Source organism: Oncorhynchus keta, chromosome 12, assembly GCF_023373465.1.
Source record: "Oncorhynchus keta strain PuntledgeMale-10-30-2019 chromosome 12, Oket_V2, whole genome shotgun sequence".
Lineage (NCBI taxonomy): Eukaryota > Metazoa > Chordata > Actinopteri > Salmoniformes > Salmonidae > Oncorhynchus > Oncorhynchus keta.
Genome location: NC_068432.1, coordinates 16,889,842 through 16,911,492, shown reverse-complemented (window position 1 = coordinate 16,911,492; position 21,651 = coordinate 16,889,842). Strand labels below are relative to the sequence as shown.

The following is a 21,651-nucleotide window of genomic DNA, read 5'->3' as shown; positions in this document are numbered from 1 at the left end:
AAAACCAGAAAATAACAAAATTATTTGAGGAAGAGAACCCGAACCGAAAACGAATGTGATCTATACTGTTCCGGAACAGAACCGCTATGTTAAAAGAATGGGAACCTTTTAATAATGTTTTACATTCTGGGCATTTTGTCTTCTTCAGTCCCACAAAGATGTCAACAAAGCGCCTATGCAAAGCAATCACTATTTGCCAGTAGGTGTGCATGTATGTGTAGACTACCTGCCCCTCCATTCTGAAGCATAGGTTACTGTAGCCTACTGACTACGTTACAAGCGTAATCCAGAAATTAGGGAGAGATGTTTAATTAAAGAAGAATGGATATACTTTTTCAATGCTAGTTAAGGATACTAAATGTATCACGTTCCACATTGGATTAATTAACAACAAAAAGTTAAGAGATTTTTTTTTATTCTAGCGCTGTTCTGCACGCACAAGTTTGTTAACTAGTTAACCCACGTTAGCTAAACCACCCAAGTTTTTCAAGGCAAGCATGTTCCATCCTCACTCGCTCTCTATTCACCCTCAAAATGTAATTGCGTCTCGATCCCTACACTGTGACTGGCAGCACAGTGTGTGTGTTTGTCTTTCATTGTGATTAAACCATGGTGTTACTGCAAAATACAATGTTCTTTTAATGACTTTCCAATACAGATTAAATCGCTTATTAGCCACAACAACCTGCTCTATCCGCACTGATTGGTGAAGTAATTTAATGTTTAAAAAAGTATGCCTATATTTCAAAGGTTTAAAAAGGAACAGAAAGGAGCGATATAAACCAGTGATTTTGGGGGGTTCAAACCGGTCCAGAACTTTATTTTGCTGGTCAGAAACAGTGGAACGGAACAATTTTTTTGCGGGTTCTGTTCAGAACTAAACAATTGGAAAATTATTTTGGTTCCAACACCTGGTTAAAATACTATTTCAAATCTTTCATATACTTTTAGATTACTTTAGCCTGCCTAGAGTGCCAGATAGGCAGGGATTGCACTTTTGCAATTATTCAATTTGTTCCATTGTGCCAGTCAAACTCAATCAAACCCAGCTTTGAGTATTTTAAATTAGTTGACATAGTATTTAAACCCAGGTCTGCAACCTTGAGACACTGTTGGGAAGCGTTGCCTCTTTGCCACCACTGCCACAGTGCAGGGGGAAAACAGCTGTTAGATGCATAATGAGATCATTTAGACGGCACACTGTGACATTTTGTCTCAATCACGAACACTGGGTCAGGGCATGGATGTCTTCCAAGAGGAAATATAGTCCCAAACAGACATTCAATCTCCCCTTGTGCCAAACGTGGCATCCTATCGTCCCATTTCATTAATCAACGCAGATCTAAACACTGGGCCAAGTGAGATCTAGATTCTTGAGGAAATATTTGGTATGGAGGGTAAAACTCCAGTCTCCTATGAAGATATATAACCAATAAGCAGTCTGTGCTCTCTTGAGTATGATAGAAAATACATACAAATGAGGCTACACAAAGTCTGACCTGTAGAGTTCCCCTTTACGCAAGGATTATGATGGCACTACGGTAGGCAGATACATGCTGACAGATTGGTCCACTACCGTGGACCATTATCAGTTCTCTTTAAGGTGTCCTCATGGCGATGATCATAATGGGGGAGGGAAGTGCTGTAGCATGGCTGTCCACAATGTGGCCATCACCTCTGCACGGCATCTCCCAGAGTATTTCTAACCCAGTAAGTGAACTTTTAAATGATGTGTTCCTTCACCTTCACGAGTTGCCAGGATACAAATGAGTCACACAGCATCCCACACGCTCATGCGGTATAATAAACGGTATAATAAACCCATTTCACCCAGCAGGAAATAAAATATCATTTTCAAGTTCAGTGATTGGGTTCATGAACACTCTCTCTCTCTCTCTCTCTCTCTGGGTTTCAAACAAACACACAGACACACACTTGAATTTAAAATGGATTCAATTGACATTTTGTGTCATTGGCCTACACACAATATCCCATAACGTCAAAGTGGAATGATGTTTTTAGAAATGTTTACAAATTAATTAAAAATCAAAAGCTGAAATGCCTTAAGTCAATGAGTATTCAACCCCTTTGTTATGGCAAGCCTAAATAAGTTCAGGAGTACACATTAGCTTAAGTCATATAATAAGTTGCATGGAGTCTGTGTGCAATAATAGTGTTTAACGTGTTTTTTTTAATGACTACCTCATCTTTGTACCCCACACATACTATCTGTAAGGTCACTCAGTCGAGCAGTGAATTTTAAACACCTATTTAACCATAAAGTCCAGGGAGGTTTTCTAATGTCTGGCAAAGAATGCACCAATTGGTAAAAAAGCAGACATTTAATATCCCTTTGAGCATGGTGAAGTTATTAATTACACTTTGGATGGTGTATCAATACACCCAGTCACTACAAAGATACAGGCACCCTTCCTAACGCAGTTGCCTGAGAGGAAGGAAACCGCTCAGGGATGTCACTATGAGGTCAATGGTAACTTTAACACAGTTTATTGGCCATGATAGGAGAACACTGAGGATGGCTCACCGACATTGTTGTAACTCCACAATACAAACCTAAATGAAAGAGTGAAAAGAAGGAAGCTTGTACAGAATAAAAATATTCCAAAATATGCATCCTGTTTGCAACAAGGCACGAGAGTAAAACTGTAAAAATTGTGGTAAAGAAATGAACTTTATATCCTGAATACAAAATGTTATGTTTGGGGCAAATCCAACACAACACATCACTAAGTACCACTCAAGGACGGTGGTAGTGGCATCATGTTATGGGTATGCTTGTCATCGGCAAGGAATATGGAGTTTTTTAGGATAAAAATAAACGGAATACAGTTAAGCACAGGCAAAATCCTAGAGAAAACCTTGGTTCAGTCTGCTTTCCAACAGACACTGGAAGACAAATTCAATTTTCAGCAGGACAATAAACTAAAGCACAAGCCCAAATATACAATGGAGTTGCTTACCAAGACGACATTGAATGTTCCTGAGTGGCCTAGTTACAGGTTTGACTTAAATCAGCTGGAAAATCTATTGCAAGACTTGAACATGGCTGTCTAGCAATAATCAACAACCAATTTGACAGAGCTTGAATAACTTTTAAAATAATAATGTGCAAATATTCTACAACCAAGTGCACAAAGCTCTTAAAGACTTACCCAGAAAGACTCACAGCTGTAATCACTGTCAAAGGTGATTCTAACATGTGAGAATCAAGGTGATTCTAACTCAGTGGTGTGACTACTTATGCAAATGAGACATTTCTGTATTTATTTTCAATTAATGTGCAGAAATGTCAAAAAACATATTTTCACTTTGTCATTATGGGTATTGTGTTCAGATGAGAGGGTAAAAAAAATATTTAATCCATTTTGAATTCAGGATGTAACACAACAAAATGTGGAATAAGTCAAGGGGTAAGAATACTTTCAGAAGGCACTGTATATACAGTGCATTTGGAAAGAATTCAGACCTCTTGACTTTTTGAAAATGTTGTTACGTTACAGCCTTATTCAAAAGTTGATTAAATTAAAACAAATTCTCATCAATTTACACACAATACCGCATAAAAACGAGGCAAAAACAGGATTTAATATTTTTTTTGCAAATGTATTAAAAATTAAAAATAAACAGAAATACCTTATTTACATAAGTATTTAGACCCTTTGCTATGAAACTTGAAATTGAGCTCAGGTGCATCCTGTTTTCATTGACCATCCTTGAGATTCTACAACTTCATTGGAGTCACCTGTGGTAAATGTAATTGTTTGGACATGAAAAAGGCACACACCTATCAATATAAGGTCCCACAGTTGACAGTGCATGTCAGAGCAAAAATCCAGCCATGAGGTCAAAGGAATTGTCCGTAAAGCTCAGAGACAGGACGAGGCACAGATCTGGGGAAGGGTACCAAAAAATGTTCTCGAAGAACACAGTGGCCTCCATCATTCTTAAATGGAAGAGTTTGGAACCACCAAGACTCTCCCTTGTGCTGACCACCCGGCCAAACTGAGCAATCGAGGGAGAAGGGCCTTGCTCAGGGAGGTGACCAAGAACCTGATGGTCCTCCTGACAGAGCTCCAGAGTTCCTCTGTGGAGATGGGAGAACCTTCCAGAAGGACAACCATCTCTGCAGCACTCCACCAATCAGGCCTTTATCGTGGAGTGGCCAGAAGGAGGCCACTCCTCTGTAAAATGCACATGACAGCCCACTTGGAGATTTCCAAAAAGGCACCTAAAGGACTCTCAGACCATGAGAAACAAGATACGGTGGTATGATGAAACCAAGATTGAAGTCTTTGGCCTGAATGCTAAGTGTCACATCTGGAGAAAACCTGGCACCATCCCTATGGTGAAGCATGGTGGTGGCAGCATCATGCTGTTGGGATATTTTTCAGTGGCAGGGACTGGGAAACTTGTCAGGATCGAGGGAAAGATGAACGGAGCAAAGTACAAATCAAATCAAATTCTATTGGTCACATACAGTTGAAATCGGAAGTTTACATACACTTAGGTTAGAGTCATTAAAACTAGTTTTTCAACCACTCCACACATTTCTTGTTGACAAACTATAGTTTTGGCAAGTCGGTTAGGACATCTACTTGCATGACACTATTGTTTACAGACTTACAGACAGATTATTTCACTTATATTTCACTGTATCACAATTCCAGTGGGTCAGAAGTTTACATACACTAAGTTGACTGTGCCTTTAAACAGCATTCCAGAAAATTATGTCATGGATTTAGAGACTTTGATAGGCTAATTGACATCATTTGAGTCAATTAGAGGTGTACTTGTGGATGTATTCCAAGTCTTACCTTCAAACTCAGTGCCTCTTTGCTTGACATCATGGGAAAATCAAAAGAAATCAGCCAAGACATCAGAAAACAAATGTAGACTGGTTCATCCTTGGGAGCAATTTCCAAATGCCTGAAGGTACCACGTTCATCTGTACAAACAATAGTACGCAAGTATAAACACCATGGGACCACGCAGCCGTCATACTGCTCAGGAAGGAGACGCGTTCAGTCTCCTAGAGATGAACGTACTTTGGTGCGAAAAGTGCAAATCAATCCCAGAACAACAGCAAAGGACCTTGTGAAGATGCTGGAGGAAACGGGTACAAAAATATTGATATCCACAGTAAAATGAGTCCTATATAACCTGAAGGGTCACTCAGCAAGGAAGAATCCACTGCTCTAAAACCACCATAAAAAAAGCCAGACTACGGTTTGCAACTGCACATGGCGACAAAGATCGTATTTTGTGGAAAAATGTCCTCTAGTCTAATGAAACAAAAATAGAACTGTTTGGCCATAATGACCATCGTTATGTTTGAAGGGAAAATGGGGAGGCTTGCAAGCCGAAGAACACCATCCCAACTGTGAAGCACGGGGGCGGCAGCATCATGTTGTGTGGGTGCTTTGCAGGAGGCACTGGTGCACTTCACAAAATAGATGGCATCATGAGGCAGGACAATTATGTGGATATATTGAAGCAACATCTCAAGACATCAGTCAGGAAGTTAAAGTTAAGGCTTGGTCGCAAATGGGTCTTCCAAATGGACAATGACCCCAAGCATACTTCCAAAGTTGTGGCAAAATGGCTTAAGGATAACAACGACAAGGTATTGGATTGGCCATCACAAAGCCCTGATCTCAATCCTATAGAACATTTGTGGGCAGAACTGAAAAAACATGTGCGAACAAGGAGGCCTACAAACCTGACTCAGTTACACCAGCTCTGTCAGGAGGAATGGGCCAAAATTCACCCAACTTATTGTGGGAATCTTGTGGAAGGCTACCTGGGAATGTGATGAAAGAAATAAAAGCTGAAATAAATCATTCTCTCTACTAATTATTCTGACATTTCACATTCTTAAAAGAAAGTGGTGATCCTAACTGACCTAAAACAGGGAATTTTACGAGGATTAAATGTCAGGAATTGTGAAAAACTGAGTTTAAATGTATTTGGCTAAGGTGTATGTAAACTTCCAACTTCAACTGTACATAAGGTTAGCAGATGTTATTACGAGTGTACCGAAATTATTGTGCTTCTAGTTCCGAGATCCGCAAGTAATCTAACAATTCTACAACAACTACCTAATACACACAAATCTAAGTAAACGGATGGAATAAGAATATGTGCTGTACATATAAATATATGGATGAGCAATGATTGAGCGACATAGGCAAGATGCAATAGATAGTATAAAATACAGTATATACATATGGATGAGTAATGCAGGATATGTAAACATCATTATTAAAGTGGCATTAATAAAGTGACTAGTGATCCATTTGTTAGAGTAGCCAATGATTTTAAGTCTTTATGTAGGCAGCAGCCTCTTGTGTTAGTGATGGCTGTTTAACAGTGTAATGGCCTTGAGATAGAAGCTATTTTTCAGTCTCTTGGTCCCAGCTTTGATGCCGCTGTACTGACCACGCCATCTGGATAGTAGAGGGGTGAACAGGCAGTGGCTCGGGTGGTTGTTGTCCTTGATGATTTTTTTGGCCTTCCTGTGACATCGAGTACTGTAGGTGTCCTGCAGGACAGGTCGTTTGCCTCCAGTGATGCGTTGTGCAGACAGCACCACCCTCTGGAGAGTCCTGCAGTTGTGGGCGGTGCAGTTGCCGTACCAGGCGGTGATACAGCCCGACAGGATGCTCTCAATTGTGCATCTGTAAAAGTTTGTGAGGGTTTTAGTTGACAAGCCAAATTTCTATAGCCGACTGAGGTTGAAGAGGCGCTGTTACAGAGAGATCCTTGATGAAAACCTGCTCCAGAGCACTCAGACTGGGCGAAGGTTCACAGTCCATCAGGACAACGACCCTAAGCACACAACCAAGACAACGCAGGAGTGGCTCCAGGAGGAGTCTCTGAATGTCCTTAAGTGGCCCAGACAGAGCCCGGCCTGGAACACAATCAAACATCTCTGGAGAGACCTGGAAATTGCTGTGCAGCAACGCTCCCCATCCAACCTGACAGAGCTTGAGAGGATCTGCAGAGAAGAATGAGAGAACCTCCCCAAATACAGGTGTGCCAAGCTTGTAGCGTCATACCCAAGAAGACTCAATGCTGTAATCACTGCCAAAGGTTCTTCAACAAAGTACTGAGTAAAGGCTCTGAATACTTACGTAAATGTGATATTTCAGTTGATTTAACATTTTACATTTGCAAACATTTCTAAAATCTTGTTTTTGCTTTGTCTTTATGGCGTAGTGTGTGTTGATTGATGAGGGGGGAAAACAATTTATTCCATTTTGGAATAAGCCTGTAAAGTAACAAAATGTGGGAAAAAGTAAAGGGGTTTGTATACTTTCCAAATGCACTGTACTGCACTTAATATGTAGAGCCAGTTTCCAGACACAGATAAATCCTAGTCCTGGGGCCTCATTTATTAAAATGTTCTTAGATTTACACTTGAACTTAGTCGTAAGATCATTTCCGATGGTGTGCTTACGTTCGATTCATAAAAGATACTGAACATAAAAACCTTGCTTACGCAGGTTCTAAGAAACCCATTTGTAACTTACGCACCTGTGATCTATAAATCTCAAATTAACTTAAAATTGACGCCACCTGAACGTACCTTACAATCAGCGATTTCCCCTTATAGAATGCTTGCACAAATGAGGGTTTAGTCAGGAATAGCCATGGAACAAAAGAGAAAAGCAAACTTTTTGGAAGATGAGATCACGGCGATGGTAGAGGAGATTGAAGACAGGCAACACGTATTATTTGGTGGACTAAATAGTGAGTTGACAAACAAAGCCAAACAGGTAGCTTGGGAGTGTGTCGCTGCTGCAGTGAACGAGGTGGGGCAGCAAGACAGAACTTTGGCTGAAGTGAAAAAGACATGGACCGACCTTAAACTGCAAGGGGAAAAAAAGAATAGCCATACATAACCAGCAGGTAAATCACTTATGTCGAGTCTAGACTTTGCGTAGCAATAAGACAATTTCCACATCAAAGTAAGGTTTAATAAATAACTACTTATATGTGGTTTTCTACGTAAGTCATACTTAAGATCAAAATTGATCCTAAGTCTGTTTTATAAATGAGGCCCCAGGACTAGGCTTCATCGGGGTCGGGGGAAAAGGCTGTAATGTTTAAGTATTTGGTACAATGCACTGCACAAGGTGGCTTTGAAACTGATCATGCTAGAAATCTAAAAGGTCTGGAACTGAAAGGCTCAGCACTGGCAAAACTAGGGACTGGAGAGATAAATTCCACTTGAACCCGAATCGCTCCCATCCATCAGTGTATGATCTTCAAGAATCTTCCCAGTCTGTCATTTGTCCAAGCTCAAAAGGCAAGACTGATCAAGGACTGAGGACAATAAAGTTGAAGCACTGACTGCCGTCTCAACACGAAGGGCACTCGAGTAACAAAGATGTTTTATCTCCAGCGCCGGGCATGAAATGGAAGAGCGCAGGATGAAAGGAAAGAGTGAAGGAGGAGACCTCTATGGCCATGTGTCAAAAGCAAATACTGTATGGAGACATCCACTTTTAAATCCTTTCAAAGGTGTTTTTTTTTACAGAAAGATAAAGAAGGAGCAAGACATAGTTAGGTCCATAATTATTGGCACCCTTGATAAAGATGAGCAAAAAATAATGTATAAAATACATAATACAAATACTGAGCTATATTGTATGCTACATTAAAATTTTTGTAAAAACATTTTTGGTATTTTACCCCCTTTTTCAATCTTGTCTCATCGCTGAAACTCCCCAACGGGATCGCGAGGTGGAGGTCAAGTCACATGTCCTCCGAAACATGACCTGTCAAACCGTTCTTCTTAACACCCGCCCACTTATCCCAGAAGCCAGCCGCACCAATGTGTTGGAGGAAACACAGTTCAACTGACGACCATTGTCAGCCTGCAGGCACCTGGCCCACCACAAGGAGTCACTAGAGCAGGATGAGCCAAGTAAAGACCCACAGGCCAAATACTCCCCTAACCCGGACGGTGCTGTGCCAATTGTGCGCTGCCCTATAGGACTCCCGATCATGACCAGTTGTAACACAGCCTGGGAACGAACCGTGCCTCAAGTGACACCTCTACCACTGTGATGCTGTGGCTTAGACCGCTGCACCACCCAGGAGGCCCCCTGCTACATTTTTTTAACATTATTATATTTTATACTAATACAATTGCTCAGAGAAAGAGATTTTGTTTAACAAGTAATACAAAAAAACACAAGAAGGTAGTTTTCAATACTTTAGCACCTTCCCCTTGCAAGAGTAACAACACTGAACCTTTTTCTAAATTGTTTTATAAGATTGGAGAACACGTTAGGAGGGATCTTAGACCATTCCTCCATACAGAATCTTTCCAGATCTTTCAGATCATTTGTCTGCTCTTACCACAGATTTTCAATGGGGTTCATGTCTGGAGACTGAGATGGCCATTGCAAAATGTTGATTTTGTGGTCAATTACCATTTTTGGGGGGATTTTGACAAGTGCTTAGGGTTATTGTCTTGCTGGAAGATCCACTTGCAGCCAAGTGTCAACCTCCTTGCAAAGGCAACCAGGTTTTTTGCTAAAATGGTACTTGGTAAAGTTCATGATACCGTTGACCTTAACAGGGGCCACGGGACCATGGAAGCATAATAGCCCCATAGCTTAAAATATCACCATATTTGACTGTAGGTATGAGTTACTTTTCTGCCTATGCTTCTGTAGTTTTTATTACACCAAACCCACCACTGGTGTGTGGCCAAAGAGCTCTATTTTCATGTCATCTGACCATCTGACCAGCACTTTTATATACCATTTTTAAAATCAAGGGTGCTAATAATTATGGACATAACTGTATATAGTACAATTAAGCCATTTACAGTATTTACGACCTAGCCAAAGAAGCAGTACAACCAAGTGATTGAAGCAAGACAAATTATTAGGGGCACTTGAGTGGCACAGTGGTCTAAGGCACTATATCTCAGTGCTAGAGTTGTCACTATAGACCCTGGTTCAATTCCAGGCTGTATCACAACCAGCTGTGATTGGGAGTCCCATAGGGTGATGCACAATTGGCCCAGTGTCATCCGGGTTAGCATTTGGCTGGAGAAGGCTTTCATTGTATTTAAGAATTTATTCTTAACTGACTTGCCTATTTAAATAAAACATTTACAATTTCATGCCAATAATTAAGTTTATTTGCTGAATGATTTTGATGGTAGATCAAGAGTGTTTGTAAAATGAGGACATTTTTATTCCCCAAAACACTCTTCCAGCCAAGACAGCAATGTTCATCTCCTATTCTTTTATATTGCTCACTTGGTTTGTTTGGTTCATAACTCAATTAAACTGTTGATGAACTGTGAGAGTACACTACAATTTCAAATTGATTTAATGCCAGAGACTCTCACAGTAGAAGGTGAGATTGATAAATCTTTTTTTTTTAAATGGGTGCCTGCAACATCACTTCCTGGAGTAGCTCAAGATGTGCATATTATGGTTGAGCTCCTCTTGCTCAGACTTTGCATGCATCAACCAATGGTTGCGTGCCACGTCAACGATTGTGTCATTGACTGACAGATTTTAGCTGATACTTAAAATGCTTATCCAGGAGTTACAATATCTGGCAGGCGTCAGCAACACCTGGGCAGAGGAACGCGCCCATCGTCTTCATGAGACGCCATCTTAATCGACTTAATTTGGCTTCAATGCGCTTTTGAGTCTTCACATAGGAATGAAGGGTGTCACGTGATCGATGGCTTTGTCCATTAATTTATACAGTCATTGAATTATGTTAATGTAAATACAGCCAATTGTGTTTGTCTCCTCGCATCTCAGCTCAAGAGGTTTCCAGTTCTATTTGTTATATATCTGTACAGAGCTTATTATTGAGGTTATTGTCCACACAGGCTATTAATTTAGGAATTTTTGGGCTACATGTTTTGAGTCTTTGTTGTACCAATTGATTTTATAGAAAGGGATCCTAATGAAAACACAATAAAGTGTTATTTTGCTGTGTGTTCACCTGATGTTTTTATTCATAAGTTGAAAATATAAGACACTGAAAATAACCTTGTCATCTACATACTTTGGGTAATGCAATAGCTCCCTCTGCTGTACTTTGTCTGAAATAACACTTCAAGAGTGCTGAGTCATGCAAGCAAACGTCTTAGGAACATTCCATCCGTATTGCTAAGTATCGGTGGGTCCCCTGCGGGACGGTTGAGCTAACGTAGGCTAATGCGATTAGCATGAGGTTGTAAGTAACAAGATCATTTCCCAGGACATAGATATATCTGATATTGGCAGAAAGCTTAAATTCTTGTTAATCTAACTGCACTGTCCAATTTACAGTAGCTATTAGTGAAAGAATACCATGCTATTGTTTGAGAGTGCACAATTTTGAACTTGAAAAGTTATTAACAAATTAGGCACATTTGGGCAGTCTTGATACAACATTGTGAACAGAAATGCAATGGTTCATTGGATCAATCTAAAACGTTGCACATACACTGCCACCATCTAGTGGCCGAAATCTAAATTGCACCTGGGCTGGAATAATACATTATGGCCTTTCTCTTACATTTCAAAGATGATGGCACATCATTCTCTGTATTATCTTTTACCAGATCTATTGTGTTATATTCTCCTACATTTCTTTCACATTTCCACAAACCTCAAAGTGTTTCCCTTCAAATGGTACCAAGAATATGCATATCCTTGCTTCAGGGCCTGAGCTACAGGCAGTTAGATTTGGGCATGTCATTTTATGCGAAAATTGGGGAAAAATGGGTCAGATCCTTAAGAGGTTTGAGACAACACAAAGAATAATTTATGAAATCAAACTGTTTGGATTAACAGATATCGCTTCTCAGATATTGTGATATAATTGTGGCCTTTCTAGCAATTTCAAATGGGAGATTCCACAGCACTTTGATAAGATTTCAAGTTCTAAATTCAAACTCTGCTTACGTCACTGGAGATTCAAAAGACGAGTTTAAAGGTGGCCTTTGTCAGACACTGATAGAACTACTCGTTTTTCTGCCACCTGCAGACTCTAAATAAAAGGACAGAGACGTTTTCATATTAGTTTACATGTTTATTGAGAAAATAGGATAGAACCAAGTCACACTACTGTTATATTGAAAACAACCAATATATTTTCCCGGGTATCCATGGTGGCAGGTAGCTTAGTGCTTAAGAGCATTGGGCCAATCCCTGAGCAGACTAGGTGAAAAAAATCGGTCTGCGCCCCTTGAGCAAGGCACTCAACTTGAGTTGCTCTGGATATGAGCATCTGCTAAATGACTAAATTGTAAAATATCCATGAAAACTTTTCCCTTCCATTTATAGACAAATTATTTACAACTAGATTGTGACTATGTGCATTACTGTACACATTGCCTCATTCCATCTGTGAGTGTTGTAGCCAACTTCTATCATACATGGTAATGCAATAAAAATAAAAAAGAGTTGGCTGCAGCACATACAGTAAGTAGCCGATGGGATAAGGTTAGTGTACATGGACATGTGTCCACATACAATAAGATTCACTTTGCTCAACTTCCAAATGGCCACATTTTTTGTATTTTATTTCATTCCCCAGATATGTCTGCTTTAAAATGCAAAACATTCAGGTAAACACACTTCCATTCGTCATAGACGTTTTACTTTTATCTTGTTGGAGAAAAGTCCCAGAGGGTTAACTACTGGATATGAGCATGACCAAATCTGACGAGTCACGGTGTGTAGAATCCCAGTTCCTGCCATTAACCACTACAACCTTAATATCTTATAGTACATAGGGGTTGTAGGAAGTCATGCATTTTCATTTTCTTGCATTAATCAGCACTCGACATCCTATTTCATTGTCACCTCCCCTCAGATACCCCCAAAAAATCCATACAACACATAACACCTCCAAACAGGCACAATCAATCAGCATGCACTCAATGAACTTCATTAAAATAAGCAATTATTTCTCAAGTCAATGATGACAATCCAAGAAATGGCCTGCTAGGTTTCTATAGCTTTTGACTATGAGAATAGCTTGGTGCTTTTGTCTAAATTCTCATTAAGTATTTGTGTGGCAAATGCAGAAACTGAAATTAAGTTCCAAACAATTATATCACCCACATGTTCAGTATATCAGTGCTTTTCAGCAAAATGTCAAGACATTATTGCCTCCTCCATTTCCCTAGCATTGAAACAATGAGGAAAATTAATAAAGGGACAGTTTAAGAAAGATAAGCAACTGTAGCTTGATTATTTATAATGGGATAATGAATGAAAACAATCCATGTGTGAAGCAGTATGTGAGCTATTCCTTATCAATGACACCTAGCTTAGCTTTATCAAATAAGAACTCATTCATCATGACACTATACCACATGTACCAACTACTCCTCCTTACTCTTTGTACCGCTTACGTTAGCATGCCCATTCGTGTGCCCATTGGCATTAGCCCCATTAGCGCTCATCTTCCCCTCGGCAGTCAGTCTACGAATGCAGTCGAGGGGGCCCTTCCCTTCGAGTACTGAGGGGTTGCGGTAAGACCCACCAATGCGGTCCCACAGGGTGAAGTACTGGCCATAGTTGACGTCGAAGAAGAGGTGGTGGTCCGTGTGGTGGGCCGCCCCGTTGACCACTTCCTGCAGTGGTCCGGGCACGCGGTAGTCGCCGTCATGAATAGACACAGTCCAGATATTGACGAAGATGTAGAGGGCCAGGTAGAGCACCTTGTGCAGAGGGAAGAGGAAGGGGTAGATGTGGTAGGGCAGACCCTGCAGGAAGCCATCCAGCGGGTGGAAGGCGTGGCTGGCAAACGGGGTGGGGATCTTCCACACATGGTGTGGCTTGTGGAAGTGCTGAGGGGAGGGAACATGCCACCATATTGAAAAGGAACTGTATGTAGAACATATTTGCTGAGGAACAGATAGCATATGAAACATATGGCCCCGTTGGATCACTTTCAAGTGTGCCAGCGATTGAAGATAGGACCAGCAGACGATAACACACACTGGTACTGAAGACATAGCACTGGCTTTGTTCTAGCTCTGTACATTACATACACAAGTTCTTAGCAAATACATGTATGCCAAAAAATAGAGGGGAAAAACTGCACATTTGTTAATCAACATTATGACAATGTCAACTACCGTAATCTCATTAAGAAAAATGAGCAGAATGATATGACTTAATGTACAGGATTTGTCTGTCATTGTGGACTGATCTGTAACTGTAGATCACATCTAGAGTAACAATCCAAATTCAATTGACAGTGAAGGGACCTACCCAGTAGCACACTTCCCCATTGGTAACAAGACTTTGTAATGCTCACCTTGTAAATACTCTTGTGGTGAAGAAACCGATGAATCCAATAAATGCACCCGTCCGTGAATAACAAGAAGGAAATCATGCTGAGAAGCACAAACGGCCAGCCTGAAAAAACAAACCACAAAGTTGCATAACAAAATGAACAGTATAAACATTACATTACAGTCCCAGCGTCGGTGAACGCAGCATTATCTTACCCATGGGAGACTCTTCGACGTGGTCATAGAGCTTGCTGTATCCTCTGACCTCGAAGAAAAATAACGCCACAGTGGGTATACTGATTATGGGTAGCGAGGTCATGGCGTATTTGATCTCCCGCCGCACCTGGTTCTGAGGAGCAACAATGATCTGAGATCAGGGATCAATTCCAATAAATAAATAAATAAAACACATACAATATATATATTATATAGATATATATATATATTGATATTGATATATATATATATTTAAAAATATATATATATAAAAAATATATATAAATACATTTTTTATATATATATAAATACATTATATATATATATATATATATATATAAAAAATATATATAAATACATTTTTTATATATATATAAATACATTATATATAAATACATTATATATATATATATATATATATACTGCTCAAAAAAATTAAGGGAACACTAAAATAACACATCCTAGATCTGAATGAATGAAATATTCTTATTAAATATATATATTTTTTACATAGTTGAATGTGCTGACAACAAAATCACGCAGAAATTATCAATGGAAATCAAATTTATCAACCCATGGAGGTCTGGATTTGGAGTCACACTCAAAATTAAAGTGGAAAACCACACTACAGGCTGATCCAACTTTGATGTAATGTCCTTAAAACAAGTCAAAATGAGGCTCAGTCGTGTGTGTGGCCTGCAACTGCCTGTATGACCTCCCTACAATGCCTGGGCATGCTCCTGATGAGGTGGCGGATGGTCTCCTGAGGGATCTCCTCCCAGACCTGGACTAAAGCATCCGCCAACTCCTGGACAGTCTGTGGTGCAACGTGGCGTTGGTGGATGGAGCGAGACATGATGTCCCAGATGTGCTCAATTGGATTCAGGTCTGGGGAACGGGCGGGCCAGTCCATAGCATCAATGCCTTCCTCTTGAAGGAACTGCTAACACACTCCAGCCACATGAGGTCTAGCATTGTCTTGCATTAGGAGGAGCCCAGGGCCAACCGCACCAGCATATGGTCTCACAAGGGGTCTGAGGATCTCATCTCGGTACCTAATGGCAGTCAGGCTACCTCTGGCGAGCACATGGAGGGCTGTGCAGCCCCCCCAAAGAAATGCCACCCCACACCATGACTGACCCACCGCCAAACCGGTCATGCTGGATGTTGCAGGCACTAGAACGGTCCAGACTCTGTCACGTCCGTCATATGTGCTCAGTGTGAACATGCTTTCATCTGTGAAGAGCACAGGGCACCAGTGGCGAATTTGCCAAACTTGGTATTCTCTGGCAAATGCCAAACGTCCTGCACGGTGTTGGGCTGTAAGCACAACCCCCACCTGTGGACGTCGGGCCCTCATACCACCCTCATGGAGTCTGTTTCTGACCGTTTGAGCAGACACATGCACATTTGTGGCCTGCTGGAGGTCATTTTGCAGGGCTCTGGCAGTGCTCCTCCTGCTCCTCCTTGCACAAAGGCGAAAGGTAGCGGTCCTGCTGCTGGGTTGTTGCCCTCCTACGGCCTCCTCCACGTCTCCTGATGTACTGGCCTGTCTCCTGGTAGCGCCTCCATGCTCTGGACACTACGCTGACAGACACAGCAAACCTTCTTGCCACAGCTCGCATTGACGTACCATCCTAGATGAGCTGCACTACCTGAGCCACTTGTGTGGATTGTAGACTCCGTCTCATGCTACCACTAGAGTGAAAGCACCGCCAGCATTCAAAAGCGACCAAAACATCAGCCAGGAAGCATAGGAACTGAGAAGTGGTCTGTGGTCACCACCTGCAGAACCACTCCTTTATTGGGGGTGTCTTGCTAATTGCCTATAATTTCCACCTGTTGTCTATTCCATTTGCACAACAGCATGTGAAATGTATTGTCAATCAGTGTTGCTTCCTAAGTGGACAGTTTGATTTCACAGAAGTGTGATTGACTTGGAGTTACATTGTGTTGTTTAAGTGTTCCCTTTATTTTTTTTGAGCAGTGTATATAGTTTGTCGCAGTTCAACTGCATACAACTATATTGTGGCCTGGTCCCAGATCTTTTTGTGTTCTCTTGTCAAGTCCTACAGGCGTTGTGACGTTTAACAAGATCTGGGACCAGGCTACAAGTATTGAGTAATATAAAGAAGGACATACCTTTAAAAACTGTGGATGTTTCATGAGGTTGTGGTCAAAGATGAAGTGGTAGCTCAGCCACCCCAGGCCCAGGTAGAGGACTGCGGCTCCCAGGTTGGTGACTACCAACAGGCTGATGATCTGGCGCAGCGCCCCGTCTTCAGGCCACGACGACGGGTACACGTAGGGGGTGAGGACATAGTGGTCGGCGACATTCAGCACAAGATCCATGTCTGAATCTGCCAAGTTGATAAGTAATGGCTTTGAGCATAACCTTGTAGACTCCTCCTCTCAAGTAGCCTATCCTACCCACATATCACAAGTGACAAATAATTTCTCACTTCTCAAAACCACAGAAAAGGCTCAGGCACAGAGAAGGCTCAGACACAGAGAAGGCTTAGACACAGAGTCGGCTCAGACACAGAGTAGGCTCAGACACAGAGTAGGCTCAGACACAGACACAGGCTCAGACACAGTAGTCCCACCCCGTCACTCAAGGAGCGCATTTGTTGTTGCTTGACCACGAGACACTTTCGTTCAGTCTGCATAGTCAATGCAGCACATGCAACAATGTTGATGACAACAATGTTTCCAATTTGATCTTAATATATATCCACTAGCGTTCTATAATTACAATATTACATCTGTAAACAGCTAGTTTGTATTTTCTTAGCTAGTTAAGCTAAATCGTCTTAACCAATAATACTAATCACTAGTTAGCTGGCTAGCTAATAAAAGTACAGAGTCAGAGCAAACGTAGCTAGCTGGTGGAGGCCTTAATCAGCATGTCGTTTGTGCAACTATATCTTCTAAATCAGAGGAATAGGCGAAGCATGAATATGTAGGCTATATGAATAAAGATTTACACGGAACATCACTTTGGTTCCTACCCCGTCACAATAACTCATCCATGGAATTTTCATTAGTTGTCACGTCAAACAACGATAATGATAATAAATTATAATAAACATTCTATTTCCATGATTCCAAAAGTTCACCCAAGTGGTTTGATCTAAATTGCAATTGCAAAATTTGGTTAAAAATATGGGCTAGTATTTTTGCCCATAACGTTGCAGTGTGGAAAGGATCTCAAATGAGTGCAGGAAATGCAGATTGAAGTTGAATTGAACAGTATTTTATTTTACCTTCATTTAACTAGGCAAGTCAGTTAAGAACAAATTCTTATTCACAGTGACGGCCTACCGGGGAACAATGGGTTAACTGCCTTGTTCAGGGGCAGAACGACAGATTTTTACCTTGTCAGTTCAGGGATTCGATCGAGCAACTTTTCGGTTACAGGCCCAATGCAGTGGGTTAACCACTAGGCTACCTGCCACCCCAAGTATAAAACAATCCGAATGGAATAATTTAGAATATATGTGTTGCCACCCTAGGGTCATGCACTACTCATAAAGAAAATTTGGAACTTTCATTAATCAAAAACATAAAATACTATCAAATATGTCACACCGTCAAAAATGTGAAAAATACCAAACATGATATGATATTTTGGCCATATCGCCCAGCCCTATGTGTTACTAGAACTCAGATAACGTACAGTAAATAACAGTATGATAAATGGGAGGCGGGCCTAGTACTGTAGGTGTATTTGGGGGAATGCTACTGATAGTGCTTTTTAAAGCAGTGACATTTGAGAATACCTTGGGGTAAACTACTGTAGTGTTTCACTAGGCAATCTTTTCAGTGTCCCGGCACTACCAAAGGTTTTACAGGAATGGGAATTCTTATTTGGGTACAAGCTAGTCATTTTTTATTTTTTATTTCACCATTATTTAACCAGGTAGGCCAGTTGAGAACAAGTTCTCATTTACAAATGCGACCTGGCCAAGAAAAAGCAAAGCATTGCAACACAAGCAACAACACAGAGTTACACATGGAACAACAAACATACAGTCAATAATACAACAGAAAAAAATATATATACAGTGTGTGCAAATGAAGTAAGATTAGGGAGGTAGGGCAAAAAATAGGCCGTAGTGGCGAAATAATTACAATTTAGCAAATAAACACTGGAGTGATAGATGTGCAGAAGATGAATGTGCAAGTAAAGATACTGGGGTGCAAAGGAGCAAACAAATAAATAAATAATATGGGGATCAGGTAGTTGGATGGGCTATTTACAGATGGGCTATGTACAGGTGCAATGATTTGTACGCTGCTCTGGTAGCTGATGCTTAAAGTTAGTGAGGGAGATATGAGTCTCCAGCTTCAGTGATTTTTGCAATTCGTTCCAGTCATTGGCAGCAGAGAACTGGAAGGAAAGGGGGCCAAAGGAGGAATTGACTTTGGGGATGACCAGTGAAATATACCTGCTGGAGCGTGTGCTACGGGTGGGTGCTGCTATGGTGACCAGTGAGCTGAGATAAGGCGAGACTTTACCTAGCAAAGACTTGTAGATGACCTGGAGCCAGTGGTTTTAGCGACAAATATGAAGCGAGGGCCAGCCAACGAGAGCATACAGGTCGCAGTTCCATTAGTATATGGGGCTTTGGTAAAGAAACGAATGGCACTGCGATAGACTGCATCCAATTTGCTGAGTAGAGTGTTGGAGGCTATTTTGTAAATTACATCTCCGAAGTCAAGGATCGGTAGGATAGTCAGTTTTACGAGGGTATGTTTGGCAGCATAAGTGAAGGATGCTTTGTTGCGATATAGGAAGCTGATTCTAGATTGAATTTTGGAGTCTGGAAGGAGAGTTTACTATATAACCAGACACCTAGGTATTTGTAGTTGTCCACATATTCTAAGTCAGGATCGTCCAGAACAGTGATGCTAGGCTGGCGGGCAGGTGTGGGCAGCGATCGGTTAAAGAGCATGCATTTAGTTTCACTTGCATTTAAGAGCAGTTAGAGGCCACGGAAGGAGAGTTGTATGGAATTGAAGCTCGTCTGGAGGTTAGTTAACACAGTGTCCAAAGAAGGGCCAAAAGTATACAGAATGGTGTTGTCATTGTTGATCATTGGTATTTAAGAAAGATGATAGCATGCATATCCCATATGTTGGGTCAGAAGATACATGCCATCACCTTGCATTTTTTGGAGTACCAAGGATCTAATTTGGTTCAAACAGGTGCCATTAATACAGGTAACGAGTGGAGGACAGAGGAGCCTCTTAAGAAGAAGTTACAGGTCTGTGAGAGCCAGAAATCATGCTTGTTTGTAGGTGACCAAATACTTATTTTCCACCATAATTTGCAAATAAATTCATTAAAAATCCTACAATGTGATCGAATTTTGTCTGTCATAGTTGAAGTGTACCTATGATGAAAATTACAGGCCTCTCTCATCCTTTTAAGTGGGAGAACTTGCACAGTTGGTGGCTGACTAAATATGTTTTTGCCCCACTGTATGTGGAAGCCAGGATATGCTAAATGTGTTTATGTTAATTAACGCTCAATTACCGTGCGACCAGCAGTTATTTGCTTGACAATCACCGTTTGACAAAATGTCATGACCACCACAGCCCTACTCAAGACCGCTCATGCTGTAAACACAGTCCATTTAAAAGTGAATGGCACAGATTCATATATCGCAATTTGCATATAGGCCTACTGCAGCTCTGATTGGTTATGCCGCACCAGTCTGTGTAGAGTATGGGCTGAGTCGTGCATTTCAGTGCAATAGAATCCTACTCGAATGGGTTCTGCCTACAACAAAATCTCTTGCACAGTTCATTTTGTTTTTCAGTATGTTGCATTGAAAGTGGCTATTATGATGTTGATTTTATCACAATTCCCACAGTAAAGGGAAATGTTGATAGTGTTAACTAAGAAGGCAAACTCTAGTAAGTTGAGTAAAGTTCAATTACATGCCTCTCTGTGTGGGCTGATATTTCTTCTGCGGCAGTCCTGGGGGAGTCTGTTGTCACTGAAAATTACTGTCGGCTGCATCTGTGATAAAGCCGGCTAAAACAGTGTACAGTAAGTGTATATTTTGCATTTGTGAAAGTATTTTGATGTGGTATGAAAGTAAAGGGCTTTATGTTCCTAAAAATGTATTCCAATTGAGAATCGATTCACGTTTTGATGGAATATTAGGCTGTGTTGGCTGCCAGAGCCAGTCTACCACTGAAAATAACAAAAGGTCCTTGGACCTTTAAGGAGTAACAGTAGGCTCTTTAAGAGTACATATTGGGCTATGTAGGATCTAGGAAACCTACTACAAATTACAAATACATTTCCAAGTAGGTTTGACATCTCAATCCAATAGAATGCATTAGTGTTAATTAATTACTCTACCTAATTTTACAAGTGTATCAAATAAAGGCCCCATGTACCCATTTTGCACAATACCATATTTGGCCTAAAAAAAAAAGAAAAGCGAATTACATTGTGTGCATTACTTTATAGATAGACAATCAATTCAAAACATATCACCTCATAATACGTGAACATGTTTCAGATAAATTAGATTCGTGTAATATGTGCTCACACATTTGAAGCTATATCTACCAAAAAATAAATAATGACTTAACTGCCATTAATCCCCATTCTACATCATGCATGTGCGCCCATGGCATATCCCAATGTAATGTCCCACAACGTATATAAACGCACAACTATATCGCTGATTTGTAAATGTTCGTTACATACCTGACGCAGTTGTCCACTTTACCAAGCCACTTGATAAGGCGAACAATGTCATCAAACTATAGGTATTCGGGTAACCAATCTGCAACTCCCTGTTTAAAGAAACAATTACGTAATTGCACACATATCCAATGGAAAGATACTTCCTCGTCACGAAAGGGCTGCATCTTTCGTTTGATTGGACAACTGCCTGATGTGATCATGGCGCGACAAATTTTTAGAGGTGAATTTAAAGAGACATGACTATATACACAGTTATGAAACATCGGCATTACTAAATGAATTAACGTCGGCGCCAAACTATCAAAACAGCTGTTTCATATAGCGTGGCATAAAGTATGCATAAAGTAATAAAGTAATAGTATGCATAAAGTAATAGTCCACATATTACTCTCACCCTCTG

General features: G+C 40.7%; 1 protein-coding gene and 1 non-coding gene across 6 annotated transcripts; both read right to left on the bottom strand.

Moving 5' to 3' along the window:
- Positions 1-12,063: 12,063 nt before the first annotated feature.
- sc5d (sterol-C5-desaturase) lies at positions 12,064-21,364 on the bottom strand. Of its 5 annotated transcripts, XM_035782000.2 has the most exons (6): positions 21,252-21,270; positions 20,472-20,564; positions 16,661-16,878; positions 14,519-14,669; positions 14,326-14,426; positions 12,064-13,852 (listed from the first exon to the last, which is right to left on the bottom strand). In XM_035782000.2, the coding sequence occupies exons 3-6, from the start codon at positions 16,868-16,870 to the stop codon at positions 13,385-13,387; spliced, it is 930 nt and encodes a 309-aa protein (XP_035637893.1). In that variant the 5' UTR covers positions 16,871-16,878; positions 20,472-20,564; positions 21,252-21,270; the 3' UTR covers positions 12,064-13,384. The 5 variants fall into 5 exon arrangements, with proteins under 5 accessions (XP_035637893.1, XP_035637889.1, XP_035637890.2 ...); XM_035781996.1 differs by lacking the exon at positions 20,472-20,564 and having other exon boundaries at positions 21,252-21,364; XM_035781997.2 differs by lacking the exon at positions 20,472-20,564 and having other exon boundaries at positions 14,519-14,651; positions 21,252-21,279.
- LOC118391822 (small nucleolar RNA SNORA57) lies at positions 13,959-14,096 on the bottom strand. Its single transcript, XR_004827218.1, has one exon. It is a non-coding gene; the product is annotated as a small nucleolar RNA SNORA57 (small nucleolar RNA).
- Positions 21,365-21,651: the final 287 nt, after the last annotated feature.

Bases quoted from the DNA above. Each gene is read 5' to 3' on its own strand.
- sc5d (XM_035781996.1), bottom strand. From the start codon at position 21,303: ATGACATTGTTCGCCTTATCAAGTGGCTTGGTAAAGTGGACAACTGCG. The intron at 14,670-16,660 runs GTATGTCCTTCT...CCCTGATCTCAG, and splicing joins AACATCCACAGTTTTTAAAG to ATCATTGTTGCTCCTCAGAA. The intron at 14,427-14,518 runs GTAAGATAATGC...TTGTTTTTTCAG, and splicing joins CGTCGAAGAGTCTCCCATGG to GCTGGCCGTTTGTGCTTCTC.